General features: G+C 42.4%; 2 protein-coding genes across 3 annotated transcripts in view; one reads left to right on the top strand and one right to left on the bottom strand.

Annotated features, from left to right (window-relative positions):
- Positions 1 to 4,460, top strand: part of SNRK (SNF related kinase) — a 44,331-nt gene extending 39,871 nt beyond the window's left edge. For both annotated transcript variants that reach the window (XM_068405415.1, XM_068405416.1), the window contains one exon: positions 584 to 4,460. In XM_068405415.1, the coding sequence (XP_068261516.1) occupies positions 584 to 1,802 (1,219 nt within the window). In that variant the 3' untranslated portion in view covers positions 1,803 to 4,460. The remainder of the gene's footprint in view (positions 1 to 583) is intronic.
- A 5,936-nt stretch (positions 4,461 to 10,396) lies between these two features.
- ANO10 (anoctamin 10) overlaps positions 10,397 to 13,957 on the bottom strand; it is a 130,882-nt gene continuing 127,321 nt past the window's right edge. Inside the window, 1 exon segment of the mRNA XM_068404959.1 lies at positions 10,397 to 11,276. Within this exon segment, the coding sequence (XP_068261060.1) occupies positions 11,241 to 11,276 (36 nt within the window). The 3' untranslated portion in view covers positions 10,397 to 11,240.

Here is a 13,957-nt window from a genome sequence, read left to right on the forward strand (position 1 = left end):
GGATTTTGTAGAATAGAGCTTGATCTGAATGAGACTTACTGAAAATGAGACAATGTTTCTTCTGACTCAGCTTTTCAGTCTCACTCGTGTTAATTCTAACCTAATTTTTATATTAAGAATACTGGGGAAAGAACCCAGAAGCTTCAGATTACAAGTAGTTTGCAATACTATCTTAAGTTGTGCTTGAATCAGCTCGCATCTTCCTCTAGGTACTGATGGTTCTATACCTACTTCAGATTATTTTGAGACACAATTATTTAAAGGTTTTTCTTGCTTAATTCATTTTCTGAGAGCAGTGAAATCTTAAGATTTCATTTGACAGTAACCAACATAATTTCTAAACTATGCTTTTGTATATATGATGTTCCTTTCGAGTAACAGCATGTCTAAAGGAATGCACGTTCTCTGAGAACGTTTCCTTCCCCTCAGTGACTCAGTAGTTGTTTACAAACATGTCACTCGGCAGGCCCATTAGGGGGACAGTACTTGTGCTTCTCCTCTGCACATCTTACGTTTTCTTATGTGTTCTGAAATGCTTGCTGTGATCTAACTTTTCTTTTATTCTTTATAATTGTTTATGTAGGCAATCGTGGCCAACAAAAATTGATGTACCCCAAGATCTGGAGGATGACCTTACAGCTTCTCCTCTCTCCCATGCAACTGTTCCCCAGTCACCAGCTCGTGCGGCCGAGAATGTTCTCAACGGCCACAGAAGCAAGGCCCTTGGCGATTCAGCAAAGAAAGAAGATATCCCTGAATTGGCTGGACCGGCACTTTCAGCAGTCCCGTCGGTGAGCTTAAAACCCACTACAAGTGGCCGGAAGTGCTTGTTCAGAGTAGAAGAAGATGAAGAAGAGGATGAAGAAGATAAGAAACCTATTTCTCTTTCTACTCAAGTTGTTCTGCGCCGTAAGCCTTCAGTTACAAATCGTCTGACTTCGAGAAAGAGTGCACCAGTCCTCAATCAGATCTTTGAGGAGGGCGAGTCAGATGACGAGTTTGACATGGATGAGAACTTGCCCCCAAAGCTCAGCAGGTTAAAAATGAATATTGCTTCACCTAGCACTGTGCATAAACGCTATCACAGGAGGAAAAGCCAGGGACGGGGCTCCAGTTGCAGTAGCTCAGAAACAAGCGATGATGACTCAGAAAGTAGGAGACGCCTAGATAAAGATAGCGGGTTTACTTACTCCTGGCATAGACGGGATAGCAGCGAAGGGCCACCTGGCAGCCAAGGAGATGGTGGTGGACAAAGCAAACCGAGTAATGGAAACGGAGGGGTTGACAAAACGAGCCCAAGTGATAACAACAAAGGTGGGGGGAGTCCCTCTGGTAGCTCCAGTGGTAGCACCAACACCACTTCGGGTTCCACTCGGAGATGTGCTGGATCCGGAAACTCAATGCAGCTGTCGTCTAGAAGTGCAGGGGAACTGGTTGAAAGCCTCAAGTTGATGAGCCTTTGCCTAGGTTCGCAGATTCACGGCAGCACTAAATACATTATTGATCCTCAAAACAATCTGTCCTTTTCCAGTGTAAAAGTACAGGAGAAATCAACGTGGAAAATGTGTATAAGTTCCAGCGGAAGCGCAAACCAGGCTTCATCGTTGGGCAGCCTAAAATTTTTTTCTGACCAAATGTCAGACACAGCAAACAAATTGGAACAGATAAAGAACAGGAACTTAAAAAACAGTGTGCTACAACTACCTCTCTGCGAAAAGACGATATCTGTGAATATTCAGCGGAACCCAAAGGACGGGCTGCTGTGTACCTCCAGTCAAACCAGTTGTTGTCATGTCATTTGACAATGGCCGGACTTTAATAGCTCGATCTACTTGACAGCATCATTCTTCCTGTTCAGAGCTGTGAACACCTTGTCACCGGACCCCCTTTTGTTATCTTAAGATTTTTAAGTGGGCTTTGAGCAGTTATTTATTACACTTCAATTTTGTGTTTGCTTGATGGTATGACAATGCATGGTCTTTGCATGCTGCTAGCCGATACGTTTTTCTTTTTCAACAAAACAGAATTTTATTGTGTACTTTTTACATTTATAATTTTACTATGGAGGATCTGGATTAAATTGAGTATCTGGATCCTAATGTAAATGGAGCACTTAGAAGTTTCATGTTCTGCACTTAAGCTAGAGAGAGAAGCTTTTGTTTGCTTGTGAAATGTTAATTCTTGTTCTGACCTTCTGTGATATCTAAAATACGTGATATGTGGTGAACTTCTATGTGTCCGAAACAGAACCAAAGCAATAATGTTTTAATGCTGAAAACTCTTCAGGGAGCTTTCAGATGTTCCAAGGCTTGTACAAAGCAAAGATGCACTGAAAATTAGTGATCTTGAACTATGATTTTAAACCCACACCTATTTGTCTTAAGCTATGATATGGATAAAGTTGTGGCTCAAAAATCAAACTGAAAAGATCTTGTTTTGCTACAGGCAGTTTTCTTTTTTTTTTCTTTTTTTTAAAAAAAAGGCAAGTAGATTTGTAAGGCAGCTTTCTCCCATAGAAATATGTTAATATTACAAGCAGACAATCTTCTTTTTTAATATTACAAAGGTAAATTATTAAGTCTACTTCTGAGTTTTTACATGCTAACTGAAAATAAAATATTTGTATGAATTAGTTTTGTTATTAGTATATCATGACACTTAATATTTTAGGTTTTTACCCTGTAAACCTTCTCCCCTATCCTCTCCTCCCCTCCCTGAGATTTCAAAAGGCAATAAGGGATGGAAAACCTTGAGGTAATTGGATTCAAATTGAAATTGCTATTGTCATTGACGTTTTTCTCATTATTAATCTTTTTAAGGCTTAAAATACTGCTGTTTCCCACACATATACCATTTATTTTCCCTCAGTAATCATGCTTTTTCATAAAGTCAATTCAAAATAGCATAGAGGAAAGTATTTATTTTATAGCTCTTAGCCTTCCTGTCGGGTTTCCCATTGCCATGGCAAGGTCTTGATTTAGAGTATTTCTGTACGAAAGGATACTTTTGACCAGATGAATTAACTTTGTGGAATTTTATTATCTAGAATAAAATATATTGCAGATTCCTAGTTTTGGGAAGGGCAAGAATGTTTTATTTTTTCATGCTGTGCACTAGGTCTTCTAAGCAATGCTAGTGAAACCGGGGGTATTATGTAGCAGCGCCCTGGGCAGACGTTTGGACGTCCGAGAGGAGTTTACACTGTTGAGCATCTTGCAACACTTGCCGAACGGTCAAAGACAATGCATTTCACGTCCACCGCAGAGCGAGCAGAGCACCAAAGAACTGCGTTACGCTTGGTCATCCTTTCTACAGCTCGTGACAGCTCTTCTGGATTAGTAAAAGACTTGACTAAGAGAGTCTAAATCGCATGGGGTGTTCTTCCTGGCTAGCCTAGCCAGGGCTTTTGCGTTCTGCTTCCTCAACAAGGGGATAAACATTTGACTTCTTTAAGTTTTAAACTCGAGTTGCAGTTTAGTCTGTGCTATATTTATAAATCAAAAGCTCCAAGAATAGATGTGTGGGTGAAGCCATAGAACATATTTGCTTGCAATTTTTGAGCAGGGATCTTACCAAGGGCCAGAAATGAGATGTGTGGTTCACGGACGGTGAGCGTAACATCCAAGTAGGAGACAAGTTTATAAAGGGCATTGGCAATAAACTTATTTGTTGCAGCTTTTTTCCAAGTATTGTAAATACTCTTTCCTGATATTATGTACAGCCTTGGAATGGCACCTTTTAACTAACCCCGGGTGTTATTTTGTTTCCACTGTTTTTTATATACAACTGTATATATGGTGCTCACTTTAGAACAGCCGTGTTGACCATTTATGCTGCATAGTTGTATTCTAGCCTTATAGCCGTGTGTGGTTGGTTGAACCTTTGGGCGTACAGATGTTCGTCTGAGTGCTGTCCTTTATCCCTCTGTTGATAGGTGAATGATTGTGCATGTGGTGTATGTTGTGTTACGTTGTCACGTACAAGGAAGGGCGAGAATAACCACTACGTTAAGATAATATTGGACCAAACTATTTAGAGCAAGTAAAGAGTTTCTTGTACCCCTTAACGTGTCTTTAAAAGTTGCATATAGTTACAGTAGTGTATAAATTAAATATTGTGGAAAAACAATTAGTCTTGTATTTTTCTGTATGTGTGTATATAAATATATATATATATAAAAAAATAATGTACCTCTAGCAATTTAATCTGTATTTAAGATGTGACAATCTTGACACAGACTTTTAAGAGTAGCAGTATAAATAAGCAGAATTAATGAACAGAAATATAAAAATTTCTCACCAAGAAAGAATCTGTGTGTGTGTGTTAAGAGGGTACAGAAATATCAGCTGATCTTATTGCTTCCAGCAATGTTTGGCTTTTTCATTGTATAAACATTCATGGTGTGCCGACAGAAATGGAAAGATCCAGTTAATAAAAGTGAAATCTTGATTGATGCATAACCCACGATGTGCACGTCAGTGCAGTTTGTTACTCCTGGTGTTCACTGTGCGAGGGCGGTGTGAGCTCCTGGCTGCGTGTGGAGGTCAGACCTTCCCAAGAGATGCTTGTGGGGAGGGAGCGCTCAGTGCTGCGGGCACCGAGCAGCTCGTCCTGCACAGCGCTGATAGCATTCACAGAGAGCAGTGAATTAAACCAGAAAGCAGTAGAAATGTGAGCTCAGTTACTTTGAAAAAATACAGCTTGGTGTGTGGATGCATGTTAATTTGCAAACTTCCAGTTCTTCTCTTGCATAGATCAGACTTGTTCATTTGGGCTTAAAAGTTGTCACAGTTGGCATCTGCTAAAATAGCTTTTTGTTTAAAGGCTGAGGTAGCAGTTTCTTAGGCAGAACTTCAGAATGATTGAAAGGGTTTAGTAAACCTTACCAGCTGCTGTTCAGCTAGAGAACATTTTTGATATGCTTGTCCAGCTTAGCATCTTGGCAACCCTGGTGCTGTCCTGGCAGCTCTGGCAGGCAGGGTGCAACGGGTTTCAAAATCTCAGTTAAAATATTTGCTGTGCCTGTGCCCAGGTAAGTCAGAGGGGTCTTAGCCAGGTGCATGTCTGTTACAGTCACAGGAGGGACGCCTCACCCACCCCTGCTGTAACCCTGGGGAAAACCAAGGTGCTTTACTTGTCTTAGCTTTGTCTTGTGAGGTGGAATGATGGGCTGTACGCCAGGCTGCCAGATCTGCATAGGTGCTGTGCAAACTAGGATTGTTTTATTTCAATTTTTTTTTTTCTTGTGAGGATGTATGTGAGTTCAAGTTTCACCAGTACAGACAATGTTTTTAATCCAAACCTACCCCCGTACTATTCTTCTTTGCAAAGCAAAATGGGTAATAGTAAAAAAAAAATAACGTTATCATCAGCACTGGTATATGTCAGAAGCGAGCAGTGGGGTGTGCTGACTGCACCAAACGATGGGTGCCTTAAGACAAAGCTATTGTCACCCAAAAGCCACAGTGTAAGATGCAGCTCTGTCTGCAGGCACGCTCTGCTCTGGTTCTGCTGTCACACCTAATGGGATCTCAGGAGTTAATTCTACTTATTTACTGCAACGTCTTCACAGCTTTCGTTTTACAACTGTCCCACCTTGCAGTGTTTAGATTGCCATGTGCTGGAAAAACAGCTGCTGTGGAGCATTTTGTCTAAAATGAAGTATGTCAGTACAGAACCGAGAGAACAACTGAAATACCCAAGCTCAAATCCAGGCGTGTGCTGTCACTGTCATCACTTATAAACTGCTGTGCCTTAACGTGGAGCAAGTGCAGAATAATGCATGTTTTGGCTGTATTTTTTCCCAGGTACTGTGAAAAGCAGTTCAGGTGGAGGCAGGGGTAGCAGAGCTGGCCCGTGACCCTGAAACACGTGCTGCCCCTTTTGCACCAACAGCATGTGCTGTAGTAAAGAGCATGGGACTACCCGAGAGCAGGTGGTTTGTGCTGTCTTCTCGTGCAGGTAACCAGTGCAGCCTTGGAGATGTCCCCTTGGAGATGCCTCTGGTGGCCTGTGGTTGGAGCAGTTTGGCACGGCCAGCTCAGGGTCTTCTGCAGTGATTTAACACAGGGCCTGTGATTTAACTGCTCAGGAAACACAGACCGTAACCAGCCAGAGAGGGCATGGACATGGGGGCACACTTACAGTGAGTAAGGGCATGTAGCAGGTTATGTCATTCATGTCTGGTTGTGTTATGATGGGCTCGTTGTGCGAAGCTGTACCCACAGGCTTTCGCAGCTGGGCCCTCGCCCTCGCTGGTGAGCCTCCCCCTCTGGGTAACAGAAAAGGGGGTGGAGGCAGCGGCAGGCAAGGAGTGGCCAGGGAACACAGGGGACTGTGACCATGCCTCAGCGAGGAAAGGTGTAACAAACAACTCCTGTACTACCGTCCCCTTTTTTTTTTTCTCAGTAGTTGGTACACGGAGGTTAGATTTCTTTTTTTTAAAATGAATTTTTCATTAGCAAATAAATAAATGTGCCAGCCAGTTACAGAGAAATCCCAACACGGATTGCTGGCAATAGAGAACGGGGCAAACAGGAACATCCCAAACATTAGAGACAACACAGCCACCTCGACAGCCCTTCTCATGGCTGAGTTTATGTGGATGAATCAGAATAGCCCTGTCACTAATTCCAGATTATGACTTGCTTTCAGTAAAAGGTGTTTGAGTAATAACGCCTTGACGTGACCGTACTTGGGAAAGCGTAGCAGTAACTCACTTGTTCAGTTGCCTAAAGCCAGTGAGGCTGCCCCACGGAGGTCACATGGGTACAGCGTTTCAAGGGACAGCTAGAGTGCCCTGCTCAGGAGCAGTGTCTTCACAGCTTCTTCAAGCACAGGCTGGGGTTTTTTTTTTTTTTTTTTTTTTTTAGCTTAAAATTGTAATTACTTGTAACAAGTTGAGTCAGTTTGGCCTATCTGTGTGTATTACAAATGACATCAATTTCTACAAGTCAAGAACCCTGAATTAGTGACAGAGTAAAGTCTATTATACTAGGGGAAAAAAAGACAATCTATTTACTTTCCCAGATGGTAGAAGAATTATGTCATATGAAAAATGCAAGTATACTTGATACTTCAGAGGACTTGAAAAGTATGGGGGTGTTGTAAGGACTTCACAAGGCTCTCAGCCATGTCACGTCAGATCTCCTTAGCAATTAATTTCAGCAAACCCCTGTGTAACATCTTCCTATTTCTTCCCCCTCTCACTACTCTCTCTTGAGAAGTACAGGGCTGGGGGAGGCAGGAGGGACAGATCTGGTTTTTCTCTGGGCACTTGTGTGCCACGTGCCCTCAGCTTGAGTGCCCAAGGCCTGGGAGAGGTTCGGCTTCAGCGCTGCAGACCCGGGAGCCAGGAGGAAGGCCTGGCGAGCTCTCTTTACACCAAGCCCGGGATCAACCTCATCACACCAGTGATGACAGCTGCCATCATCACCATGTTCTGTATCAAGCAGTGGGGTGCAGAGAGATGTCTCTAAGGGCATCAGTCTTCAGGGCTGACAGGTGAGTCACTGTCAGCTCTGCTGTCAGCTCCAGCCTGATGCTGGCACTCACCCCTCCCACTCTTGGATGAGGCATGGGACAGCTTTCCTGAGAAAAGCACGTCGTGGTGGTGGTGGGCATGGCTCCCACTGGCTTTGCTTAGTTGAATAAGGAAGTAAATTCTCAATTGTTGCAAGTCCTGAATGAGATTTGAGATCGATTCCCTCAGATCCAGGTAGGCTAAAATACCCACAACTGCTTGCCTGCTTAGAGTGGAACCTTTCCTCATGTAACGATTCTGGAGTTTTCCTCTTCTACTGTCCTTAAATTCATGGGAGGTGCTGCAGTCTGGCAAGTGCAATAGAGATCTTGAGTCATCAGATCCCCCTGGGCCATGCAATTAGACCTGTAGCTCACAATGTACCTGATGAGAGAACTTTTTTATCACCAGTAAGTTATTTATGACTGCCCTTTTCCTTAAAAACAGCTTGCTTGGTTGCAATTGCTGCTGCGAAAGAGCCATGTAAACTTCAAGCCTTACGGATAGATACAGGCTACTCTCACACAGTCATCTTCCCGAACAGGATGCCTCCAGACTCGCCCCAGGTTTCTCCCTAAAGCTTTAGACCAGAGATGCACTTATTTTATTTCTTAGACCCAGGCATTAGAAGAACTGCCACAGACCCAAGTCTGTTTGCCTGCACCCTCTAGCTGGGTAACAGACTGTGCCATGAACCTCCAGGGATGGACTTGCTGCCCACAGCAGGGGCACGGCAGAGTGTAAACTGGGCTGTGCCCAGTCCCGAGGCAGCTGCTCAGAGCCCGTTTGTGCTTTCCACCACCCCCGTGCTTTTCACCACCCAAAGGGCCTGAGCTGCAGCTTCAGCTAGGGCTGTACGCAGACTGCTCGATGACCCCGAGGAAGGAGATAGAAGATGCTTACTTGGAACTAGACACCTCTGAGCTAGGTGGCTTTGCTTCCTTTCACTTCAGCGCACGTTCCCCTTGCCCCTGTAGCCCACTGTGCCCTTCTCTATGGCATGCTGAGAAAAACAAGCCAATGGCCTCGTACGCCAGCTCTGCACCAGGGGCTGTCCTGAGCATGACAGAAAAATCAAAGCCTTCACTCCCATGTGCCTTGGGGACACAGCTGCCCAGGCCAGGAACAGACATACAGATCACACAGCTTGTGAATGGCAGTTACTGGTATCTTATTTATTCTAGTATTTTCATCTGACAACAGATTTTTTGTCAGTAAATTTCATCCCTAGCATCCTATGATTTTTACAGATGCACCTACAGCAGAAAGAAAGAAAGAAAACAATACAGAGACATTCAGAAGCACAGACAGAAACATTTTTTCTCTCAAATGAGAAATGAAAACTGATGACATCATGAACGTAAAAAAAAAAACAACCCACAACAACAAACCAACCAAAACCCATTATCAAACAGTATGAAACACAGCAAACGACCAGTAAAAGGACAAAGAGCAGCATACAGAGGAAGAGGAGCTAAATTTCAGTTCAGTGACAAAATATTACTTGGCAATATACAGGTAACACTTCTCAGCAAGCTAAAGTGTATGCTGTTCAGGACAGAAACACTATCGTGATTGCACAGCAGCTGTGATGCTAAAACAGTTCTCTCGGTATCTAGAACAAATTCTAATTCCTATAAAATAAAGGATTACCATACTTCTCACTTACACTACGGAAGGTCATAATTCCTCCATACTTACTAGCTTTAGGTGAAGAATCCACCTAAAGAACAGTATTATCCCCATTTATAGGTAAGGAAACCAAGCAGAAGTGAAGGGATTTGCCCAAGGCAAGGGGCAACAGCCACTGTCACTTATGTCACCAGGTACTGAGACCATACTAGGGATTTTCCTGTTAGTCTACAGAAAACAGGAGAATGGAAGGACCACAAGGACAAACCACCAAGTCAGTTTTCTAGAAGTCATTACTTATTTTTTTTCACATGATCACAGCTGAGACACGAATCGCTTCCTTTTCCAACCCATCTTAGAAAATTATTCCAGACACCTGACAGATACAGTTGCCATCAGCAAAACACGCCAACTTTACACTCACAAGCCAGCACAAATAACAGACCAGCAGAATCCCTTCAAAACGGCTATGACAAGCTCACAAGAACATATTCCACTAGGAACCCATCCCACAGATTTTTCTTCTCCTGAACTGTTCACTCAAAACCACTGACTAAGCAGCACGAGTAAAACTTGAACAAACGTGAGCTACTTCAGATCAAAGAGGGCAAGAAACTGCAAAGCTAGAGTGCTTTCATGGAGAACATGCTGGTCCCCGCCTCAAACAAGCTTTGTTTTGGTGATCTCTGCAGCACTATAGGAAGGGAGATGTGTTTCCCTTAGAGATCCCTGCTCAGGGCAGAGCCTGTGTAACCAAAACCCCGCTGCGGCTTCAGGAACAGGCTGTGAAACCACCGCAGCCCGTGAGATACCCCTGAAATAGCAGCAGCGTGGGGGACGCACGGTGGGAGAAGCAAGAACAGCGACAGCAGCTGTAGCACGGTTTTGCTCCTCTTCTCATGCTATTTTTAAATTGCAGAGAGAATACGTTATTTTGGCTCAGTTACATCACTCTGCTGCGGGAGCCCTGTGGCAGAAATCTGAATTGTGCAAAGTTGGCAAATACCTGAATTATTATAACAGCAGGTTTTCCCAAACAGAATTCCAGCAAGCATCGCATATAGGTAAGTTACATCTATCAAAGACGAAGGTTGCAGCAGGAGAAAATAAACTGTCTCAAAGTCATGGGAGCAAACACTGTAGATTTTGGTCCTATTACTGTCAGAAAACAATGAAACATTAGGAAAATTACCTCTTTATGAAATGCAAGGAAAAAAATCAGATATTCACTACATACACAAGTACTGGTGCATCAAGTTTAATTGATCTGTTGCTATCGGTTCATTTAATCAAAAGACCCATTCATACAATACCGCAGGTTCAAGAGCCAGAGAAGTGATACCAAAATCTAATGTAAATTAAAAAATAAATACACTTCATAAATTACTGCTCAGCAAACTGCTTCCTACTAAATGCTTTTTATCCAGCTTTTGAAAAGATTTCAGCTGGGGCTTCTTTAGATAACTAGCACACAGGAGTATATAATGCATACTTTATAATGTTTATGCTCAAATATTTCTCAGATCATATAGGGAACAATCATGTATTTCATTATGCAATGTATAAAATATTTAAATTAATTTGCTACGTGCAAACAGTAGCTAATAAGCACTCTTTGAAATAATACAGGATTGATTAGCTATTGTCATAAAGGAACAAAAGGGGCAATAACCCCAAAGGGACAGCACACTGTGAATTAAATGCTAGTTTACCTTCATTTTTTTTCTTTTACAAAGTTACAGTTGAAAACTCTAGTGCACTTCTGGATGCTCACTCACAGAATCTGGTTTCAATCACTTGAAGCACGGTGAGTCCAGCAGATTTCAACCAGACCTAGCGTGAGCTGGAGTGCTTTATTTGGTGGTCGCTTCACTGATTGCGTATAAGAATCAAAGAGAGCAGAAGAAAATCTCCTTTTTGCAGTGTCAGGCAGAGACTAGTTACCAAGTATCATATAAGCAGGTGCCACCTACTGAATAGATGGTAGAGTGCGCACGCTTGGAGAGCTACACACCCTCATCAACAAACGCTCAAGAAGTGCCCGCGTTCACACGTGACAGCTTTAGTCATCCTCGTTCCTTCGTGTTTACTCCTTCAGCGACTCAGCCGCCAGCTTCATTTGCTGTGAGAGAAGGGAGAGAAAGAGGAGGCACGCTCAGTGCAGCGGTAGCATGACAAATTACACAAAACAGCAAAATCTGAAAGCAGGACACTTCCGAATCCAACTGAACAATAAAACTACACAAAAAAATTAACTCAAGTTTCGGCAGTTAAAAACAAAAACCTAAGTCTGTTATGCCTGACTTTTACAAACTACACAGTTTTAACAGAGGTATTGCTTTTCCCACCAAAAGACTTAGCAAATGATGATGCAATTTGTACGTCAATTAATTCTTTCTGTGATGAATAATGCCTTATGCTGAAATTACTGGGCCTAACAGATACAGAAGAAAAATCCCTTCTCCCTCGGACTCATGACCAGGGGGCACTGCTGTAAGAATGACAAAATGAAAAGCCAGGGGAAATTACTGTTGTATTGGAACTGTCTTCTGCTGCTCCGAGGCAGTAACTGCTCACGACAGGGCACTGTGGCAGCTGGCATCGCCACCGCGGCCCCCGGGCTTCCCTGGCCCCTGTCTCTGGTCTCGCCTGTGTGCAGGGTAACTGGCAGTCACTCTGTCCCTTCGTGGGCAGCACTGGCTGTTACCTAAAACAACGGCATTAAGCACAGGCAGGTACAGCTGATGGGCTCCACTGGAAATCTGCTCTGACATTTAGGAAGGCATCGATACCAGGCTGGAATTAAGAACGCTTGTCTCTCCATCACAGACCCCTTTATTTACTTATTTATTAAAATACGGGATAGTTCTTTGAGATAACTTCAGATAAGCAAAACACTCACCACAATGAAGGACTGTGATATCAGACTCTCAGACACAATGGGAATTAGAAAAAAAAAATTATTAATTATTCCTTGTTACAGCAGATACTCATTCTGAAGACACTAATGCAATTTGCTTAGTCAGTGGGAGAATCTACCTACCGGCCAAGTGGTATGCACATTTTTAAGGCACATTCTTTACAGATGTAAAATTTTAGTTCACTGTGAAGTCTTCAATACTGTAAAGGGTTTATTTTTATTTTTAGAAAAATCATAAAAGTCATGTAGCCTTAAATATTTAAGTTTTTAAGGGATCTTAAAAGGTCAATGAACTACCGACACAACGCTGCCCCCAATTTCTCATCGCACAAATGTTAAGCCGTGACTGTTATTCAGTATTTCTGTATTGCCCATTTTTTTTTTTGCTGTTGAATTGAACGAAAACATCCTGTGATATAAGAAAGGTAGCAGACTGCTATGGTGGTACGTGTTATTTCCAGTCCTGTTGCTAACCGGTTTTGTTTTCATTATCACCAGAGAGAACTCAATGTGAGACCATAATAACAATTCCAGGTGTCAAAAATATCTGCTGAGTAAGAGAAACCAGACCCCCTCTTTGAAGCTTCTTGTTAAAGGGGATGTTTCATAACACAGAATTGACAGAGGCAGTAAGAGCAGAGTTTAAAACTGTGCCAAAGGCGTCTCTCACACATCACCTAGGGTTATCAGCGAAGGGTCTTGCAATGTCTGGAAGGCTGGAAACCACCCTGATACGCTAAGAAATAATTACAGTGACTTAAGTCCCCGAAGAAAAAGACTTGAGAGGCAACAGCCAAAGGAAGGAGACTAGATGGAGACCAGCCCCAAGGACAGGGTGAGGAGCAAAGGCAAGGAGATGCACAGCACTGCTGGAATTCAGGAGGCCGTAGGCTGGTGTCCAGCACGACTGCTGCCTTCGAGGTGATTTGGCAGACAAGGAAAGAAAAAGGCAGGAGATGAAAAAATGTGAATGATCATATCAAGAAATAATTTACACAGCTTCCAACTCCTAAGCAGCTGTGCAGTTTTCGTATCATCCATCCAGTGCTGGATGGACATGTGCTTCTAAGTCAAAGTTCTTTCTTTTATGCTTGTACTTGGTTTTACACAAATGGCCCAGTACATATGAGCTATTAGAAAGCCAAATACCCAATAACGCTACCAAAAAAAAATGGAAAAGAGGAAACTGCAAATACTGTGGACACTTTCATTCTATTTCCATCCCGTAACATAAAGATGTCGGATTGCTTTAACACAGCACCTTCTAACCTTCCTTTGCTGCTAGTCTGGGCCTGAACCTATTCCAAAACATTACTCTGCATGATAAAACCCACCTACAATAACTCTTCTTTACCATTTTTATCTGTATTTCTATGCCATCTACAAGGGAATTAAAATTAGTTTGCGATACAAATATTTATATGCTTCTCCATAGCAACAGTGCAGAAAAAAAGCCACAGCGAAATGCTGGAATACAGATCCCTCTTCTGCATCCCGATACACTTATTTCAATAAATGTCTCTATGAAACTACAGCACGTTCATTAAAAGTGACTTCTACCCCTATTGTAAAAACATTAAAAAGATACAGAAGACAGCAACTTAATTCAGTTCATGATTCATCAAATTCAAACCTAATTATCTTATTTTAGAATTATTTTCTTAAATTCTGAGCGTTGTTGTAATTATACGGGGATTGGTGAGGAACGTAGAAACATGGAAAGGTATTTTTATTCTCTGATTTCTGCAAGGTTCACCAAAGTCTGGAAAAAAAATGAAGCACATGACTATTAATGATGACTAGATGGCAATCTGTCAAAAAATTCTGTACAAGCAGGATTACTGTCATTTATTTTTGAAGGCCTAATTTGAACTAATTTTTTT

Source organism: Nyctibius grandis, chromosome 7 (genome assembly GCF_013368605.1).
Source record: "Nyctibius grandis isolate bNycGra1 chromosome 7, bNycGra1.pri, whole genome shotgun sequence".
In the NCBI taxonomy this organism is placed as follows: domain Eukaryota; kingdom Metazoa; phylum Chordata; class Aves; order Nyctibiiformes; family Nyctibiidae; genus Nyctibius; species Nyctibius grandis.